The sequence below is a fragment of the Notamacropus eugenii genome, chromosome 3, assembly GCF_028372415.1.
Source record: "Notamacropus eugenii isolate mMacEug1 chromosome 3, mMacEug1.pri_v2, whole genome shotgun sequence".
NCBI lineage: Eukaryota > Metazoa > Chordata > Mammalia > Diprotodontia > Macropodidae > Notamacropus > Notamacropus eugenii.
Genome location: NC_092874.1, coordinates 149438860 through 149461522, shown reverse-complemented (window position 1 = coordinate 149461522; position 22663 = coordinate 149438860). Strand labels below are relative to the sequence as shown.

At 35.6% G+C, this 22663-nt stretch overlaps 1 protein-coding gene across 1 annotated transcript in view; it reads right to left on the bottom strand.

The window, feature by feature from the left end:
* Positions 1 to 2679: 2679 nt before the first annotated feature.
* NAMPT (nicotinamide phosphoribosyltransferase) overlaps positions 2680 to 22663 on the bottom strand; it is a 48815-nt gene continuing 28831 nt past the window's right edge. The window contains exons 7-11 of the mRNA XM_072653076.1: positions 15326 to 15551; positions 13507 to 13626; positions 9380 to 9520; positions 8078 to 8212; positions 2680 to 5599 (exon numbers count right to left, since the gene is read on the bottom strand). Coding sequence (XP_072509177.1) covers positions 5489 to 5599; positions 8078 to 8212; positions 9380 to 9520; positions 13507 to 13626; positions 15326 to 15551 — 733 coding nt within the window. The 3' untranslated portion in view covers positions 2680 to 5488. The remainder of the gene's footprint in view (positions 5600 to 8077; positions 8213 to 9379; positions 9521 to 13506; positions 13627 to 15325; positions 15552 to 22663) is intronic.

Genomic DNA, 22663 nt, shown 5'->3' with positions numbered 1-22663 from the left:
GTGCCTGACACATAAGTACTTATCCCCATTTTACTGTTGAGAAGACAAACAGGTTAAGTGACTTGCCCAGTCACTAGTAAGCATCTGAGGCTGCATTTGAATGCCAGAGTTCCTAAGAGGAGGCCCAGCATTTTACTGCACCACTTGCTTCTAGGCAGAGACATGTTAGAAATCTACCGCAGAAGTTCAAGTTGGGGTAATACTAGTGCCTACACCAGGGCAGTGGCATTGGCAGAAGGTGATGAGTGGGAGATTGGGATGTGGTAATTGCCTGGAGATGGGAGAAGAGGGATGAGGTATTGGTGATAGCCCAAGGTTCTGAACAGGAGATTAGCCCTACAAAAGGATACTTGACTCTTGGTCAGAGAAATAGGCTGGGTTGTCCACAGAACTATGGGGGCAGTGTGAGAGAAAGAGAGGTTTAGAGTAGCTTGAGGAAAGAGACAGGGAGTTGACAGGGGCAGAATAAGGTTGTTCCATCCGTAGTGGGCAAAGATAGCTCTATTTAATGATTCCCTCTCTAGGCACTGGCCGGTTCCTGGACAAAAGAAATCAGATGGTAGGAATTACTCTGAGATAAGGAGAGTCAAACTTCCTTTATTTGAAAAACGTCTGTTTCTTTCTATGACCTATGGACCATCAAAGCACTGAGTCTTTGGTCTCTGCTTCTTAGACAGTTCTTCTATTCAACAGGCATTTATGAAGCACCTGCTGTCTGCTTCACATGCAAAGTTGAGATGAATGGGTGAAAGTAAAGCATTCACAACTTCTGTCAAGTTCTGTGCTAAGTGATGGGGATATCAATACAAAAGTGAAGACAGCTGCTGCCCTTACAGATGGCTAAGGATCATTCTCAGAGGTAGAAAGGCCCCCAGCCTAATCAAACTTGTTCCTCAACAATAAACCCCTCTGTTACCTATCTGACAAGCAATCATTCAGTCTTTGTCTCTGTTGTGGGGAGTTATAATTGTGAGGATCCTAAATTTGGCTTGGAGACTGCCTCCCACCGCTCCCATTTCTGCCTTCTTAAGCAGAATGTGTCCAATCCCCCTTCAAATACCTTGAGAGTTAACAAATTTCTGCTAAATCTTTTCATATCCAGGCTAACCATCCCTCACACCTTTGGCCAATCAAGACCCTTTATCCAGCTCAGTGTCTTCTGGATGCTTACCGGCTTATCACTGTTATTCTAGATGATCAATTCTGTGGTACAAAACAAAACAATTCTCAATATGATCTGATCGGGGGACTATTACTTTCCCCATTCTGGACATTTTCCCTCTTATAATAGCCTAAAATCACATTACCTTTTTTTGGTTGCCAGAACATACTGTCTCATAATCTACTTAAAGCCCTCAAGTCTTTTTTAGATGCTTCATAGCTAGTAATACCTCCTCCAACCTGTACTTGTGACATTGTTTACTTGGACCATTACACTTAACAATTAAACATCCTTTTTTAGAGTCTGCCCAATGCTATAACCTACTGAGATCGTTTTAGATAAAAATTAGTTGTGCCTTCTACCTTTTCATCATCTACAAATATACGTGTCACTTATGCCTTTATGCAAATCCTTCATAACCATATTATATGGCACAAAGCCAAGGGCAAATCCCTGGGATGCATTAGGAGAGACCTGCCTCCATTTTCACATTAACCTTTTAATATTGTTAAGTCTAGACATTCAACTAGTTCTGAATGTACTTAATTACCCTATAATCTATTCTATATCTCTCCATAGTGCCCATATGGTTAGCATGAGAGGCTGCAGTGGTATAAATGGATAATATGTTTGACTAAAGAAATTAGAGTTAGGAAGACCTGGGTTTACATCCCAATTCTGACACATCCTTTGTATGACGATGAGTAAATCGCTTATTCCAGTCTTGGTCTTTCATCTGTACAATTATTATAATACAGTAGTATCTATTGCAAATGATTTTTGTGAGGTTCAAACAAGAAAAATACTTTGCAAATGTTAAAGCACTCTTACAAGTGCCAGATACTATCTAATAGTGGCAAACCATACCTACAAACATTCCTCTGATCTACCAGTTCAGCAGTCCTGTAATAATCATATGGAAAAAAGAAATGGTGAACTTTCTCAGTTCTTTTCAGAGATTAACCTTTAACAAAGGAAGCTGATCTGGTATGATCTATTACAGATGAAGCTACACTCAGTCTTTGTGATGGCTACGCAGCTCTGAAGGATTTCTCCAGGGATACTCCAAGCATTTCTAGATAATTCTTGGGAAACCACTTCAGCTTATGCTGTTATTCTATGTTCTTTAAGGTGCTAAAAGTGGCCTTTGGATGACAGTCACCTATTTGCATTGAATCAGAATGGTGATCCCCTTTAAAGAATCAGGAGGAAGGGTAAAAATATATTTATATAGTATAATTGGAAATATTTGAAGGCCTGCCTGCCCTAAAATGTTTCCCTCACTATATATTACTCCTTTGGAATGTAGAAATTATGTTCAAAAGGTATTAAAGTACAGATCTGCAAGGGTTAATGTAAACAAATACTACAAAAACATGGTCTTATGAGTGATACTAGATTATGATACTGCTTTCCTTTCAGTGTAGTGAAAGTAATCCAATTAGGTGTAATGGGGTACAACTGAAAAAGGCTATGTCACTAAATTATGATGTTATTAGTTAAAGCACACAGTCATATTAATGTTTCACTAACATAACTAAACTTTATTTCCATGTTTATTACAGGTTTATCTTTGATGCTGAGTACATATTAAGATTGCTTTAACATATGATTTAGGAGAAGTGTTACTTTCTCCACTGAATGGGTTAAGAAGGAATGTAAAACTACAAAAAACTTTAGTTCTGAATTTTGGCAAACAGAACAATAAATACCTTTCTATTTTTTTTCCTTCTAATCGTCCATGATGGATTTCTTTACAAAAAAGTTTTATATCAATTTCATAATAATTCATTTCAGAAAAAGAAATAAGGAATACTCATAAAAGCCATTTTACAAATAAATTAAGTCAACACAAAAAACTCCCAAATCCTATTTGAATATAAATATTTTATGATATTATTAAATGTGGGGAATTAAAATATATCAATAACTACAAATCTAATGACTTTAAGCAAACCCAAACATGCTGTTTGCTTCTGTTAAGAAGAATTAGGATATGTCAAGGTTTAAGCACAGCAGTAAGGGTTCTATATTTGACCTGGATATTAACCACTAGTGCCCAGGACGGGGATTGCCAAACACTAAGCACTTAGTGACAGAAATTCAGGGTTAAATCAGCTTTAAGTACTTAAGTACTAACTTAAGAATAATGATTTTCAGGAAAACTGACAATATACACTGATGAACAGCTTTGAGCATTCATAAAAAAAATCTCAAAATAAAATTCAAATCTAGATGTACGAAAACAAAAATGCTTGTAATTAATGGTACACGAGAAAATAGTGCATTTGTAGCATATCTCCAGTGTTTAATCAAATATAAAAATATCGATTATGGGTAGTCAAGTTATCAAAAGTTGTTATTGGTACAGAATTTAATGCAGCTTTTTTTTCTTTTTCTTTTTTTAAACTCAACAGGACAAAATTCTCTAGTACGTTTTGTGGAGAAACACAAGCTTTTTCTCTGTACTACTGAACTAATAGATACATTTATTAATTGAGTTTAAAACATATTCTGGCCTAATGTTGCAGGAGTAAGGCTTTCCCTGGGAGTGAGAAATGCTTACAGTTCTCATTTAAAGTATTACTATCTAAAGCAGTCCAGATGCTAGTGTTTAGATCATTTGAAAAAAATCAAACTGTTTCTTTCCATCACCCTCAAAAGTCAATTAATTTTAGAATCCACTACCTAATTAATAATCTTGTCATTAGGAAAGACATAACATTTTGTCACATGGCTCTTTGACAAGACAAACAAGTTATGGCTTTTCAATATTAGAAATTTCATAATTACAGTATCTTGTTAAATCTTTTCCAAACTAGTCTCCCAAATGTCAGCTTTCTAATGAGATAAAAATTGAAATTAAGTAAAACCTAAGCCTGATAGCTCTTCCAAAATGAATGAAAATTCCAATATGAATATCAGCCTTTCTCTCTCCTCTAAACTTCAAGGCACATTCCTTTCAACAGGAGACTAGTCCAACACAGTAGAACAATATGAAAACATTCTGTAGCTTCTTAGATCCACTGGTCATCTCACTGTCTAGCAGTCATTCAATCTAGTAGATGCTGAGGGTGATCTTAATTTGAATTTAACTTTCACTGTTAGTTCAGGTTTCATTCTGCCAATACCTGTTTTATCTCCATATTTTCACAGGGCAATCTGCTTTCAGATAAGAGTATGCTTATATGATGTTGTATTGAAGTGTTGTTTATTTCTTTTAAAAGTTGATAAAATATATTTGTACAATTCAATATTCATTTTGACAAAAGGAAGAAAAATCCTAATGAGAAATATAAAAGTAAAAATGAAAACAAAATAGTGTACTACCCAGTCCAGTATTTCACTCTGAAATCCTGTTATCTATAGAATATGAAAAATAAATCCAGAAGTGTAATTACGTCAAAATACACCACTTCCACATCTGTCAATATTTTACATATATGTATATATTCTACAGTGGAAGAGGAATTTTCTTAAAAACATTATCTCTTTAAAATCTTGAGGTGCATATTAGATCCATAGGCAATATCTGACATACAAATTGCAATACTGTCTCCTTTCAAATTTGGCATTTCACCTGTATACCTTTCACCATCAGGAAGGTATGGTCTCTGTGTATAGTGCCTAAACATTCCAGTAACAACAATAATTTTCTTTAATGTAGAATGGTTCATAAATTCTACATGGGGCAGTGAGGTCAGTAATTCTAGAGGGTACAGTCCTGATTTAATTTTCAAATGGTACAATAACACAAACAACTTTGTTAAGGCCATGTTTTATTTGCTGATTAATGGACAAAAGGCAATGAAATTTATCTTCAAGTATTTTCTTGAAAGTCTGTGCTCATAAAAATCATGAAAAGTTGGAAAGACGGTTAAATCACTGAAACTTTAAATATATCTTACACAATATTGTTTGTACAAAAATACAAGTTAAATATAAACATAAAGCAATCATGATAATTTTATGTAAATCTGTTTTATGTGAGATTGTTATATATAAAAAAGTTTTTCAGTTCTCTGTTATTTGTGAAAAGATCAATACCAGATTGAATCACTATCTATTGGCAAAGGGCCCTAAAAAGCTTACTTCAGCATTAAATCTTTTACACAGTTAAGTGCCTTTTCCTAATTTGAGATCTCCTAAAGACTGGCAGAAAATAAAATAAAATAAAATAAAATAGGGCAGTATGTCCATAAACCAACAAATAATTTGGCTGTAATGTATCATAAAACACATAAACCCCACACACAGATCTGTACAATATTATCTATGCATCACACATTCACACACGCAGGCGCGCACACAGTCAGAGAACAAAGCTTAATGAGGTGCCGTTTCCAGTTCACTACTCAACTGGGCATTTTTCCGTACTTCGTCAAATGAATAGCTTTTTGTCACCTTTCCATTTTTGAAGACGGTATGGAGAAGATCCTGTACAAACAGACCAATTTAATAATTTAGTGATGAGAACCATAAGAACGATAGGTTATTAAGGATTGTAAAAGTCTTTTAATATTACCTAGTCCCATTTCCCTGATTTTACATCTACCAACTTAAAGATACTGACACACAACTAATGACTATCTCAGCTAGAACTGGAATCTCAGTCTACAAATTACTACTCCACTGCTTTTACTCTTATAATATGTTGACATTTAAAAGGGTGCAAGAGAAAGGTAGATAAATGATTTAAGTACTGCACAATTAAATCAGCAAAATTTTTAAATTTAGGAGTTTCTTGGTGAGAAGTCCTACTCTAATGCTTCATGGCATAGAAGTGACCCCAGAAAGCTTGGGCAGGTCCTAATGAAGATGAAAAAGCATCATGTACAAGCATAATAAAAGACTATATCTATTATTTGGTGACCAGTCTAAGTAATAACCATGTTAGTAATAGCCCATATTTTAACAGCACTTTGGAAGTTTTCAAAAACACTTGTCATACCCTGTTTCATTTGATGCTCTAAGTCCAATTCTAGCCCATTTTCTTCATCCTTTTTCATTTCTGCTCCCAATTACCTGTCCACCTACATGTAATGTCTGTTCCAAACACTATGTATGGATGTAGTAGAGCTCAATAAACTGGCCCCTCAAAAACATGCCATCATTATTATTAACTCCATTTTACATGTGAGGAAACCAAAACTTTTGGGATGAAAGCATTTGCCCAAGGTCATACAGCAAAGCATTTGAGGTAGAATTGAAACTCCTATCTCCCTGCCTCATCACAGAAGGCAACAGTGGGACACATCCTCTGTGGAAGATTTATGAACTACATGGGCAAGAATCACTCAGTATGGAGGGATTGTGATTTGTGCCAGTGAGTGGAATACCCAGATCATAGATGCAATGTAGTATTTAGGAACTGACAGTCTTCTCAAGACTGAGAACTAGGATTAGTGTGATCCTTCCACCAATCTTCTGGCTATAAAGTAAAATAATGGGTATAACCAAAAAAATTCACCAATTTGCATTTTGTAATCACTGACATGAGTCTTACCAAGAAAAATACAGGAAACAATTTTTTGAGAATACTCAGGGTTCTACAGTTACTCATTTACTGTAAGTCAATAGATTTCTTTTAAAATAAAGAGTTTAAGAAATTAAGCTTTCCTTAACTGTGCTGCCAACTTTTAGGTTGAAAAAGAGATTTTTATATATTGACTATTTTATGTTGATAACATTCTTCATACCAACATACAACTATTCTAATAAATTAATTTCCCATCTGCTTGCCTCATTTACACATTTAGATGAAAAAGGGTAACAATAATTAATATTTATTAATTGCATTTTGAAGTTTTCAAAGCACTTTCTTTACCCCAGTCCTATGAGATAGGCAGTGAAAGTAATTTTTCTATTACACAGGTGAAGAAACTTAAATTTAGACAAGTTAAATTACTTGCCTATGGGCATACAGCCTATAAGTATCTAAGGTGAGTCTCAAACTTTATCCCTCTTGTGCAAATCTAATTTTCTTTAAGGAAGCTAGTATAATCTAGACTGCCTACTCCATAATTACTACAAATAATGGAACATTTTATTGTCAAATCAATTTTAAAAATATCTATGAAAAAAACTTTCAAAAGTTTTCCCTTCTTGGGGTCTTTCAAAGCTGATATTGTTCATTTTTCTTTCCAATGCTGACTGACTTGTATTTAAATAGATATTGTTTCTTGTCTGCAATATGTTCATCCTTTGTTGCCAAAGAAGACCATGCCATCAGAGAAATAATGACATGACTTGCACTTGACTTTGTTTTTTGAGTGAGGGAGGGCTGTACAGGTCACCAGCCTCACTTCTCCTCCAGAGCCATCTGAATCCAGTGACCAGATATTCATCAAGATGACTGGAGATGGCCCAGGATGAGGCAATTGGAGTTAAGTGACTTGCCCAAGGTCACACAGCTAGTGAGTGTCAAGTGTAGGTGAGATTTGAACTCAGGTCCTCCTGACTCCTGCACTGGTGCTCTATCCACTGCACCACCTAGCTGCCCTCTTGTCTGCAATATCTGCTTGCACAGGTCAGTGTGTATTTACACAAAACATTTTTGCTCTTCATTCTGTGTATGCACACACACTAGGGCAATTTGTGTTCAAATTCCACTTCTTGAATTCTAAGTTTTGAAAAGACTATCAATTCTTAAACTTGAAACTGACTCTGGGAAGTAATTTCATTTCTATGTGCCTCAAAAGCAGATATTTAGAATTTATTCATTGAGTGTGATTTGCTGATAGAGAATTCTCTATAATGACAAAAATGAGAGATGTATTACCATCACACACACACGCACACACAGACACACACGATAAGTGGAAATCCTAAACAATGGGAGGAAAAAAAGAGACCCTTTTTACTTAGTATGGAGAACCAAACTACTACTACTAAAAATTCATTATAAAGACATACATGACCACATTCTTCAAGATCTCCTTTTCCTTCCTCAAGGGTAAGAAAATTTCCAGTAGGTGTCCTATGTAGAGATAATCGGCCCTTTTTTGACCTTTTGTTTGGATCAGCAACTGGATCCTTAAAGACATTAATCTGAAATCCAAAGTCAGAAAATTAGTGAAACCCAAGATATGGATTCTTGTGCTATCCTAACTCCCCAACTCATCCCTCATCAATACATCCACACATACATTTTATGTTTTACAAAATAGGTACAAAGTTCAAACACTTCACTTCTGGCTTCTAGAATTCTCTTTAAAAATGTCTTTGTTTCTAATTAAATGTCCCCAGGAATCATAACTATTAGGAATATATTCTATCCTTCAACAGTGTATGCATGTGTCTGAGATAGATTCTATGCTTGTCAGAGAAAGCAGACTGTTGCAAAATCATGGAGAGCTTTTTTACTCTGAGTAATGTGTGGAAAGACAAAATATCTCCCCTCTCATATAATACCAAGTTGGATGATGCCATTCAAAATTATTGAGAGCAGATATTCTCAATGATGTTTATATACAGTAGATACATAATGAATGCTTGTTTGACAACTGGTCTAGAGGGGTAATGAATTTCTAGTTTTCCAGAGGTCACTGCTGGCTAGTTCCTTTACTCTGCTTTGCTTACTTTGCTTTTCAGGAATAATGTATTTGTACTGGTTCTATCACACTGAAAAACATGTGTGAATCTGATCAAATAAATGAATGTGAGAATTGTTTAGGGAGAAACTAGTTAATTTCTAAGGATTTTCTACTGCCAAAACTTGTAGCTATGTTTTTGATAAATGCTAGTTTGACTGTGACATTCACAATTAAACATCATACCAAGGACTTCTCTATCAGTCCAACTTCTCTATCTCACTCTCACCAAATTTTCTTCTTAATGTGTCTCATTCTCTCTCCCTTCCCTTCTCAGTCTTTTCAGGTTTCTTTTCTTCTCTGATTTTTCCTGGGTCAAGGTCAGAGTAATTATAACAGTACCAGGACACTGTCTTTTACTTGATTTTTTGTACTCCAGTATAGCATAGTTCAAGAGTGGAATAATCTGAGGTTCAAATTCTGGTTCTGACACTGTGACCATGGACAAGTCATTTAGCCTCTCTGAGCCTGATTAATGAAGTGGGCACAACAATACTTGCATTACCTTCTAACAGGACTGCAATAACAAGTGTTAAAGTTTAGTTATTATGAGCACACCTACTGCCTAGTTTCTCCACAAAAATGTTGCCAAAATGAAGACTGAACAAACAATTATGGGACATACCCCAAGGCCATTGGTAACCACATAACTGCATTTGAATGAACAATTCAAAAGATCTCTGGTTAACTTCTGTAACAAAGCTCCACCAGAACCAAAGGAAATATTTTCAATACTCCACTTCTTTTTCTTCATGCCTTCAACAATCTATGGGATAGAAAAAAAGACATACCAAAATGATTTCTCACCGACAAATTAAAATAGTTATAGACAAAAAATATTCCCTAATAACTAACCAATGAGGTCCAACCATTCTGGAAAATACTCTGGAATTATGGTGAAAGAGTATTTACTAATCCTTTATTCCTGAGACCCCACTGCTAGTATATACCCCAGAGATCAAATCAATTAATCAACCAACATTTGTTAAGGAGCACTCACCATATGCCAGGCACTGCGCAATCCTTACTCTAAGAGCCAGAGAGGTTCTATATATATATACCAAAATATAGTTACTAGTACTTTTTGTTGTGTTTATGAACTGAAATAATATAGTGTCTCACTGACTGGGAAATGACTAAATAAACCGTGGCCCATGAATGTAATGGAGTATCAACAAATAAATTCAGAGAAGCACAGGAAGACAGAATATGAGTGAAGTAGTGTCAGGAAAACAACAAATGCAGAATAAATGTAAATGGAAAGAACCCCCCCCCCCCCCCCCCCAAATCAAAGCAAATGCTTTAGTGTGGCCTCTGAGAAGAACTGAGGAATTGTACTCCACTCCCCTTATCTTATGTCCTTGAAAAGATTAAGTACATCATTGTCTAACACTGCATGTACTCAGGTAATTTGTTGGTTAGTTTTGCTGAGCTACTTTTATCTTTTGTCACAAAGAATGGCTTACTGGTTAGGGAAGAATATATTTGAAAAAAAAAATGATATAAAAATACAAGACAGGAATAAGAAATTTTTCAAGTCCAATTAACCAATCAAGACCTGGTCTACTAAGTCTTACTTAAGGGATGCCAGGCCTAGAACAAATCATATTATGTACTCCCCTCTGCACTCAATTGGGAAAGCTGAGAGGTCTAAGGACAAAGGGAGGTGCTATCTTATCCACTTCGCTTTGCTGATGGGGGAAAAGAGCTCATTGGTAGTTAGAAGAACATTTCATTTTTAGCATCAACTAAAAGAAGCCAAGTCTTTGACTCCACTAACTACATATTCTGGTTAGCTGGTACAACAGAAAGAACACTGATCCAAAGAGTAAGAAGACCTGGGTTTAAATCCCAATATTACTACTTGCTTGCTGCATGACTTTGGTCAAGTATGTCCCAAAGCAGTGTATTTCCACACAAAGGAAAGGGGAAGGGCAGGGCAGTGAGGGATGATAGACCTAGAGTTGGAAGGCACCTTAGAGCCAACCTCTCATTCTATAGATGAGGAAACTGAAAGGCTAATTGACTTGTCCAAGGTCATAGAAGTAGTAGGGAAAGACTAGGGAAAAGATGAATGAATGGTAAGGTGTCCATTAAAAGCAAAGGCAAAATGACAGGCCTGCCAACTAATTTCAGAGCTGGACCAGAGGTATCAGAATAAGTAGATTAACAGGAACAGTAAAACCAGAAACAATGTTTTTCTTAAAGATTTCTTCAAGTACAATTTATTTCTTTAAAAATCCCATGAATTACCTTGTAAATTAACTACAAACCTATATTTGGATAAATTCTGCTATTAGCCTTTATAAAGTTAGAAAAAACAAACTTGACCACTTAATTAAACACACTATTTATAGGGAAGTCTGAGTAGATAGAAGCATGGTATTATAAAATTATGGTATAACAGAGTTCATGTTGTCACATCACAGAAATAGCTCTATTTTTAATAGTGAATATTGAAATTATGTTATATTCTGAGGTTAAAAATACAAAGAATATTAACAATTCTTACTACTTATATTCTAATGAGGAAAATAAGTAAATATTAAGTATAGACAGAATGAAGATGAGGAGAATAAATACAAATAAAATATAAGGTAGTTTAAGAGGGAGGGAGGCATTAGCAGCTAGAAGGATCAGAAAGATCTCATAAAGTGGTTATTTGAACAGTAGCTTGAAAGAAGAGAGGGATTCTATGAGGGGGAGCTGAGCAGGAGGGCATTCCAGGCAAAAGCACAGAAATAAGAGATGGAGTAAGGAAGAGGAAAGCCAGTTTTTTGGAAGTGGGAATAATGTCCAACAATGCTAGAAAGTTAGGTTGGGACCAAGCTGGTGAAGGGCTTTTTAAAGGTAAACAAGGGAGTTACATTTGATTAGAGGTAATAGGTAGCACTGGAGTTGAATAAGAAGGGTGACATGGCCAAAATCTGTACTACAGACTGTCCTCTGAGGTTAGGAACTTGGGAGAATAGAAGGATGGTGGTAGTACATCATTAGGGAAATTTGGAAGAGGGTTGGTTTGAGAAAGAGAGAAGAAAATTTGGACATATTGAGTTCTGAAACATCTCAGAGACATCCAGTTTAAATGCCCAATAGACAAGATGGTGATGTAGAGCTGAAGGGGAGAATGAAGCTTGATATGAACATCTGTGTCATTTGTCTAGATAATCAAACACATGGGAGCTGATGAGATCACCAAGAAAAAGGGCATAGAAAGAAAAGACCTGGGACAGCAGGGAGCCTTGGGAGCACCCACTTTTAAAGGGTGTGATATGAATAATTAGCCAGTAAAAAGGACTAAGCCAGACAGGTAGAAGAAGAACCAGGAGAGAGAAGTGTCACAAAAAACCACAAGGAAGCCAATGTCCAAGAGTGTCAAATGCAGCACAGAAGGATGACTCAAAAATAATTATTAAATTAGAAAATTAAGAGATCATTGGTAACTGTACAGAGCACAGTTTCAGTTGAGCAATAAATCAGAAAATGGATGGCAAAGGGCTGATGAATGAGGAAGGCAAGTAGAGGCAGTGAATCTAGACTCTTTTCTAGAAGAAAGAGGATGACTAGGAGTTTCCCAAGGACAAGGGTTTCTACAGATTTTTTTTTACTACCCTGTTCTAGACCTCCAAAACCATTACCAATGGCTTATAGCTGAGGGAACTATGAGTTCATTGTCCAAAAGATAGCTGAAATTTGCTCTCCTGACATTACTGGTGAGGAGGTTTACTCCTGGCATTTCAAGCTGAACTTCAGAAGAATTTTCTATTATTGATACTGTTTTACATAGCGGTTCATTTTTATAGCTATCCTACAGTACTACTGGTACTGCAGTACATTATGGTTTGGTCTAGGTACCTTTCCATTGATTTATGCAAACATTTGAGAATTGATTCCATGTACCATGTTAACATTGTTTATAATCAGAGTTCCAAATGACAAACTTCTGAAGACTGCATTTCAAAAAAGTTGTAGACTCCCTATGCTGTAACAGAGCCAAAAATTTGTTCTTCAAGCAGAAAATCATATGACCCTTTGACTTATACCACTTGAGTATTGGGTAATGGCATATACTTGATATAAATTTTTTATACTAAAATACTGCTTAAGTACTCTACCTTTGTTAATTTGGATTTGAATGTGTCAAGGGGAGCAATGAGGTTTTAAAGTAACTACAACATAGTTTTAAAGTACATTAAAAACAACTTAGGCATTAACATTTAAAAAGTTATATAGTCAAACATTTAAGATTTTAGTGAACAGGTAGATTTATGATACTTACACTCAACCTTCAATTAGTATTGCTTTCAAAGATGCCTCCCTATTTACTTAATACATACATATATAGATCCACACACACCTATATATGAGAAAAACAGATTTATGGCAGAGTATGATGTTGAATTAACCAAGCATCCTCTACTTTGTTAAATCTGAGCTCTAGCAGGGCAGGGCCAGGATGTCCTCCGTACAAGGAATTGATCTGGGAAATGCTTTCCCTTCTTTGTTAGCTTCACTTATCATTGTGAAACTTTTCTAGTTGCATCTCCAGGGTGGCAAAGCAAGTCTAGGAAGAGTAAAGTAATGGCTGCTTACTAATGCTTTTAAGATAATACCATGTCTGTTTTTAAACCATAAATTATTCAGAGATGGACATTCTAGGCATCAATATAATTAACATTCTGGTGTCAGATCTATTCATAAGTCTAATTGTTTTACAATATATTGTTAGGAGACTTTGGGTGTGACACATACCTCTTGTAAGGTGTTGATATCAACTCCATCTCCCTGAATAACTCTGAGGTAAGGTGGTAATAATTTATAGCCTTTTGAATTTTCAGTAACTGGAAACTTCTTACCTAGAATGTCCAAAACCTGTGAGGAAAAAAAGGCAATAAAAACATTCAAAGTTAAAAGAAAATAAATTGTTTTCTAATAAAAAAGATTGTTTTACTGTCATATATAGTATATGCACATACACAAATTCACTAGACTCAGATCAGGGTTGGGAAAGCTTATCTAGTCTATCAGAAAAATCTGGAAAGTTTATCACATGAACATCATGCTAAGTGAAATGAGCAGAACCAGGAGAACATTACACACAGTAAAAACCACAGTATGTGACAGACTTAGACCTTCACAGCAATGCAAGGACCTAAAACATTCCCAAAGGACTCTTGAGACAAAATGTCATCCACATCCAGAGAAAGAACTATGGAGTCAGAATGCAGAATGAAGAAGGCTATTTTCTCTTGTGTAATGTTTTGTTTTTTCTCATAGTTTCTCCCATTCATTTTAATTCATCTATGCAACATGAATAATGTGAAAATTGTGTTTAATAAGAATGCATGTCTAGAACCAACATAAGATTGCATGACATCTTGAGGAGGGAGTGGGAGACTGTTGAAAACTGAAAACAAATAAATTAAACAGAAAAAACATGATCTAGTCTACCTGACTTGTTTTGTATATAAAGAAAATGAAGTCCAGTGAGGTACAGTTACTTGTTCAAAGTCTCCCTTGCAATAAACAGCAGAGCCAGTATTCGCCTAGAAGTACTATATGTACAAAACCAGGTGCTCTTTCATTCTTAGTATTAGGGAGAGAGGTCGTAGTAGATGGTGATTGATATAATCAAATAAAACACACTGTAAGAGCTATACCTTTTCAAGTGAATGAATAAAGATCTAACTTCTGATTTGGTCTGTTCTTATGCCTATAAGAAATCACCTTCCTGGATAATTGTATGACTTCAAAGACTTTACATTTTAGAAAGTACCTCATCACTTTTTAGGAGTTTTAAATTTTATAGCCAGAGAGTTTAAGGTCTCCTCAGTTTTCTGTGGCACCTAGTAAAGTTTTACTAGTTCTCTTTACTTCTGACAGCAGATCCTTAGAGAATATATAATTTTTATATATCTATATCTATATACAAATATAAATATGTCTGTATTTTGGGAAGCACAAGTGTCTAAAATGTCTTCAAATTGTTTTTTTGCTATATGCCATGGACAAAAATTTATCAATAACTTGTGCTGAATGATAGAAATGAAACACAGAAGAATTCTATCACCAAATCATTTAATTCGACATGTTTGAATGAAAATGGCATAATTTCTTTAGATAATTTTCAGTCATTGCAGACTAGATAGAAGACTGTTTTTGGAACAGAGAAGACATCAGTTTAAGTTCTACCTCTCTCTTTCACACACACACACACACACACACACACACACACACACACACACACACACACACACACACACACACACGCAGGCTATATAACATTAGAAATTATTAAAGTAATCTCTCAGCCAAGTCTCGTAAGATTATAACTGCAATGAATTTGCCAGTCTGCATTCCTGAAAATTCTCACACTACTGAGTTGCCCCACTGGTAAAAGAAAAAGTTTAGTTTAAAAAAATATGAAGATAATCAAATGCAAAAGATATAAGCTTGAAAACAATTTTCAGATTTTAAAATTCAAGAAGAGAAAGCAGCTAAATATAGTAAGTTGTTCTAAATACATAACACAGGCATTTTTATATTTGAGTAAAATAATTTTTAAATTTACCTTTAATACAGTGTCAAGAGGATTTCCAGAATCCGGCCTAATTATTAGTGGTGCTTCTGCACTCCTTGATACAATTAAATGCCGTAAATCTTCACCCCAGATTTTCTCACACGCGTTATAAATATCATAGCTATCACTGACCACAGACACAGGCACTGATGAGAACTGTGTTACTATATGTTCAAAAGCATCTTTTTCATGATCTTTGCCCCAGGCTGTAATGGTACTAGGGGAAAAAAAAACCCACTAAGAATTAATTTGCTTAAACAGTTATAATTGCATTATTGTTCTATCCTAGAGATACTCTAATCTTTTTTACAATACTTGCTATCTCACACATTAAGTAACTCAAGACAAGCAGAGCAGTTTAAATTAATGTACATCATATAGTGAACTGAATGTATAAATTAGCATCTATCATCCAATTTGTTTCAAAAATGGCAAGAACATAATTTCTGTTTTGACTTTTAAGCAAGTTAAAAAGAAACCACCTTCAACTTTTCAAATTAGATTTTGTTATCCTGACTTCATCTATAATGAACTCACAATTATTATAGAATACCTGATATACTTAAATGTTGTATAATATATGTATATTATTATATTTTAAGTTGTTAACATGTTTTGCTTTTTTGTTAAAAGAATTTACAGTTTACCTCCAACATGTGAAAGAAATTAAGCAAAATTAATAATAGTGACTTCATGTAAAAGAGGACGTAACATTCCACATTTGTAGTACCCTTCTCCTTTTCAACTTCTTTCTTTCTAAATTATTTTTAATGAACAGTCCTATTTTCTTTGCTTCTCACTCCCCTGCCCCAGTGGAAAAACAAAGACAAATTCTTGATAACAAATATGCACAGTCAAGGAAAATAAATTCTCTCATTGGCTATATCTCATTCTGCATCCTGAGTTTATCCCTTCTCTGTCAGGAGATGGGTAGCATGTCCCCTTCACTGACTCATTGAAACCATGGAGAGTCATTGTACTGATCACAATTCAGCTTTCAAAGCTGTTTGTCTTTACAATGTTATTATTACATAAGGTATTCTCCTGGTTCTACTCATTTCATTCTTTATCACTTTATAAAAGTCTTCAAAATTATTCATTTCTATTATAATTATAATAATATAACTCACTTATAAAAGAGATTGCTGGCAAACTATCTGAGAACACTATTCCAAGAATACATTCACATCATTTTGGGACTCTTTACATTACTTTGAAATTACTCTACCTATCCTTCAAGGTCTAATTCGAGTGCCATCACATTCACGAAATCTTTCCTGATACCCTAGACAGAGAAGATCTTTCATTCTTCAGACTTAGGAAAAGTAAATGTGGAGGCTTTTTATTGTTTTAAAAGAATTTCCATAAAAATATTTATAGCAGCTCTTTTTGTAGTGGCAAAAAACTATAAATTGATGCAAAATGAGCAGAATTAGGAGAATATAACAGCAACATCATTTTAAAGATAAACTTTGAAAAATATAAGAATTCTGGTCAATGAAACTACCTATAATGCCAGAAGACCAGTTATGAACAGTGCTACCCACCTCCTAACAGGGAGGTCATGGACTCAAGATGAAGAAAAAGACATATTTTTGGACATGGCCAATATGGGAAATTGTTTTGTTTATAATTATTTGCTTTTTTGTTGCAAGGGCCTTTCTTCTTCTCTTTCTTTTCAAGCAGAAAGGGAAATAGGAGGGAGAGAAAAATAAATGTTTGTTAAGTTAAAAAACTAAAATGTAAAAGCTACATAGAAAAGAACTCCAAGTAAAACACAAACATTTATGAGATTATCTAGGCTACGGTTCCCTTTTACCTTTTCATAAGGCTATTATAATTTTAGCATTGACTTTAATAATTCAAATCAGCAAGTATAATGAATAAATTTACTTACACCTGTAATATAAAAATAATAACATATGAAAGATCTCATAGTTGGAGTCTAATGCACTGGACAGTATCATTTTTCCACACCTTTTCCTTTAGAATGTAAAATAATACTCTAAATCTTAAACCCTTGAAGAATTGTTGTATACTTTCAAAATTATACCCCACTTCTCAGTTCTTCCAAAGAATAGAAATTGAGACAATCATGTTGTAGTGAAATGTAGCTCTTTTAATTGCATTTATAAGGTATATTCAGGCAATATCTAGTATACTTAAGGCATTGTATTGAACTATTAGCTAATTAGATTATAGATAGGAATATCTGCTTAAAATAACAACAAACTATGACCCCTCCCTTCTATCCAAAAGACATCTTACTTTGAAGTTTCATCCAATAAAAATAAGAACTTGAATCAGCACAATGCTCTCTTGTTAAATACAGGGTAGAACACCAGGTGGGAGAAGAGGCTTAATATGTTTATTTTTACGGACAAGAGATTTTCTCCACCTATACAGATATCCATCAGATATCTACACAGACATCTTCTATTTGTGACAGAAGATTAAAGTCACTTCTACTTGGCAATAAGCAAATAGTCCCATGTTTTCACAAAGCAAGTGCCTATTTCAAGTAGACATAAGCTGGCTAAAACACAAAACAAAGATATAAAATGGAGAAATACTTTCCTTTTTAGATTTAAATCAATTCAACAACGATTTAAATTGTTCAGCTATTAAGAGCTGGGCATTATGCTAAGGTGCTGGAAATACAAAATACAAAAATTAAAATAATTACTGCCTCAAGAAGGTTACATCCTATTGGGAGAAAAAGCATGTACTTATATAACATGCATAAAGTATCAAATACATGCAAAGTAAACACACCTAGGAAGAGTTACTATTAACTCCTAGATCAAAGTGGAGGTTCACATTAAATAAAGTGGACATAGACTTTAAAGGTGCTTTGACTATACATTTTACATATATTATATATTCACTATATACTGACTATATGACTAGAGAGATGCAAGCTGTCATTCACTACATTATAACTAGCAAAATTTAATTCTGACACCCAGACTCAATTTAAAGTGTCAGATCTTCATAATTTTCCAAAGTTCGTAAGTATAGGTGTGTGTTTACACACATTTAATATAAATAAGTAAAATTAATAATTCCAATAATAATGTTCTAGGATTCAGTTCTTTAGCTTACAAGAGCTGGAATTTTAAATCAAAGAATCTCAGTTCATATCCTTTTCATAGGCTGTCTCATTAGTCCTTCAAATTCCTATGACTTAGAAGGATACATAAGTAATGCAAAGGGGTCAAATAACTGACCCAGTGTCATTTAGTAACTCAGCTACTAAAATTTCTTCAACTTGTAGTTTCCAAATTCTTGATCAGATTATATTCCAAGAATATTAAATCTCAGGAATTAAAATACCAGATATCATTATTTCAACTCACACACTGAGGCAACAATCACCTCTACAGTGTTTTCCACAAATCATCATTCAGTCTCCAACAAATACCTCCAGTAATGGAGAAGCCATTTTATGTGTGAAAATTCTTGTCAAATTATTAAGTTTTAATGATTATCTTTTTATATCATTTTCTAATATCTTTGTGTATCATTTTTCCTTCAACACTGAACTGTACTCCCCTAGTCACTATGAAAAAATTAAGCAAAATCAACTAAATAACTGTATCTGATTGCATTTGCTACAATTCATCTTTTATCTGAAATAGTTGTTTTTACATGATTGAGGTTTCATTTTTAAGAGCTTCCCAGGTTGCTTGGGTTGACTTTCTTTGTAATCTTTTAGTGCATATGATGCTACCTATCCTTGTTTATTGTGGTGTGGGATATTAGATTTAAAGCAACACTAAAATGTCATTTTTTTTTTTTTAAAGGAGAAATGATGGGAACAATGGGGATAAGTGATATATGCTCTGGACATGTGCTGTAGTTCTCTCTGCCAAACGTAACAGACAATAATTTCTTCCAGCAAATTCTTTTAAAAAATGACAACTGAAAAACTTTTGCAATGAACTATAAAAAAATAACAAATAAGAAAAAGCCCATTTAAGCAAACTCTACTAAGTGACTTCTTGGACCTCTGAAATGAAGCTCTGCCTGTATGATTTTGGAAGCAAGAGGTGTAAGGTGATCCAAGTACTAAGTGGCAGATTCAAATTTATGTGCTTTGATTCCAAATTCAGTACTCTTTCTACTACATCATATAGCATGAGTTACTAATTGTTCTGTTTCCAACCAGGAATTTTTGTCTTGCAATTCAAGTAACTCATCTTGTTTGACATGGGGAGAAAGTGAGTTTTAAACAAAGGAAAATCTGAACTATATAAACCTCACCAAAAACCAAGATTACCATACTATTTATGCTTTGCCTCTTTCTTGTTAAGCAAATATAATACTCTTCAACTAACATGGGTGAAGAGGAAAAGGAAGAAAATTCAACTGATACTAAAAATGTGAGCTTGTAGAATTCTAGTATAATTCCCTTACCCTCATCTGAAAGTTAAGGGCAAATAAAGAATACTTAACAATTCCTCTTTTCATCAAAAAGGTGTACTTCCTACTTTATAGCTCTTTCTAAAAAGTCTTCAAAAAGAAATTCTGGCTATTCTTGATAAGTACTATGGTAAGACAATACACAGATGAACAATTTTGAAGGGGGAAGGGAAGATATCTTGAATATATGTTACCTTGATTTTACACACACACACACACACACACACACACACACACCCATGTATCTAGATATAGACAGATATAGAAAGACAGAGAGAGAATATGCACACTTTTAAACACCAAAGAATGAATAGTAAGACTTCTAAAAACTTGTTTTGGGGGGGCAGAGCCAAGATGGTGGAGTAGAAAGACGCACATACACATAGCTCCGAACCCACAACCCATAGAATATCTGTAAAAAGGAACTCACGGCGAATTCTGGAGCAGTAGAGGCCACAGAACAGTGGAGCAAAGGAGATTTCTGTTCCAGAGGGACCTGCAAACCTCTCGCAAAAGGTCCGTCCCACTGCGGACACGGAGCCCAGCCCAGCCCTGCCGCGGCCACGGCATGGAGAGGAACAGATCTGAGCGGGCTTCAGGGACAGGATCTCCAGCGGCCGCGTGGGTCCCTCCACCCACAGGTGACAGGGGTCAGTGAGAGGGTCTTTTTGGCGGGTCGAGAGGGGAGTGGGGTGCCCCCATAACTCAGGCCCCCTCGGGAGGCAGCAACTGAGGCAGCGGTAGACCAGGGCTCCCCAAGCAGGCAGGAGCCTGGATCCATTGTTGAAGGTCTCTGCATAAACCCCCTGAGGGAACTGAGCCTGTGAGGCGGCCCTGCCCTGACTAGAGCACCTGAATTTAATCTCACACTGAATAGCAGTCCTGTCCCCGAGGAAGCCCTGAGGCTGGGAAGCAGCATTTGAATCTCAGACCCCAAGCGCTGGCTGGGAGGATCAGGAGGCGAGGTGGGTGTGAGGAGAATATTCAGAGGTCAAGTCACTGGCTGGGAAAATGCCCAGAAAAGGGAAAAGAAATAAGAAGGTTACTTTCTTGGTGAACAGGCATTTCCTCCCTTCCTTTCTGATGAGGAAGAACAATGCTTACCATCAGGCAAAGACACAGAAGTCAAGGCCTCGGTATCCCAGCCCACTCAGTGGGCTCAGACCATGGAAGAGCTCAAAAAGAATTTTGAAAATCAAGTTAGAGAGGTGGAGGAAAAGCTGGGAAGAGAAATGAGAGACATGCAGTCAAAGCATGAACAGCAGGTCAGCACCCTGCTAAAGGAGACCCAAAAAAATGCTGAAGAAAATAACACCTTGAAAAATAGGCTAACTCAATTGGCAAAAGAGGTTCAAAAAGCCAATGAGGAGAAGAATGCTTTCAAAAGCAGAATTAGCCAAATGGAAAAGGAGATTCAAAAGCTCACTGAAGAAAATAGTTCTTTCAAAATTAGAATGGAACAGATGGAGGCTAATGACTTTATGAGAAACCAAGAAATCACAAAACAAAACCAAAAGAATGAAAAAATAGGAGATAATGTGAAATATCTCATTGGAAAAACAACTGACCTGGAAAATAGATCCATCAGAGACAATTTAAAAATTATGGGACTACCTGAAAGCCATGATCAAAAAAAGAGCCTAGACATCATCTTTCATGAAATTATCAAGGAAAACTGCCCTGAGATTCTAGAACCAGAGGGCAAAATAAATATTCAAGGAATCCACAGAACACCGCCTGAAAGAGATCCAAAAAGAGAAACTCCTAGGAACATTGTGGCCAAATTCCAGAGTTCCCAGGTCAAGGAGAAAATATTGTAAGCAGCTAGAAAGAAACAATTCAAGTATTGTGTAAATACAATCAGGATAACACAAGATCTAGCAGCTTCTACATTAAGGGATTGAAGGGCATGGAATAGGATATTCCAGAAGTCAAAGGAACTAGGACTAAAACCAAGAATCACCTACCCAGCAAAACTGCGTATAGTACTTCAGGGGAAAAATTGGTCTTTCAATGAAATAGAGGACTTTCAAGCATTCTTGATGGAAAGACCAGAGCTGAAAAGAAAATTTGACTTTCAAACACAAGAATGAAGAGAAGCATGAAAAGGTGAACAGCAAAGAGAAGTCATAAGGGACTTACTAAAGTTGAACTGTTTACATTCCTACATGGAAAGACAATATTTGTAACTCTTGAAACTTTTCAGTGTCTGGGTACTGGGTGGGATTACACACACACACATGCACACACACACACGTACACACACATAGAGACAGAATGCACAGAGTGAATTGAAGAGGATGGGATCATATCTTAAAAAAATGAAATCAAGCAGTGAGAGAGAAATATATTGGGAGGAGAAAGGGAGAAATGGAATGGGGCAAATTATCTCTCATAAAAGAGGCAAGCAAAAGACTTATTAGTGGAGCGATAAAGAGGGGAGGTGAGAGAAAAACATGAAGTTTACTCTCATCACATTCCACTAAAGGAAGGAATAAAATGCACACTCATTTTGGTATGAAAACCTGTCTTACAATACAGGAAAGTGGGGGATAAGGGGATAAGCAGGGTGGGGGGGATGATGGAAGGGAGGGCATGGGGAGGAGGGAGCAATTTGAGGTCGACACACATGGGGAGGGATAGGATCAAAAGAGAACAGAAGTAATGGGGGACAGGATAGGATGGAGGGAAATATAGTTAGTTTCATACAACACAACTATTATGGAAGTCATTTGCAAAACTACACAGATTTGGCCTATATTGAACTGCTTGCCTTCCAAAGGGAAGGGGTGGGGAGGGAGGGAGGTAAAGAAGTTGGAACTCAAAGTGTTAGGAACAACTGTCGAGTAATGTTCTTGCCACTAGGAAATAAGAAATACAGGTAAAGGGGTATAGAAAGTTATC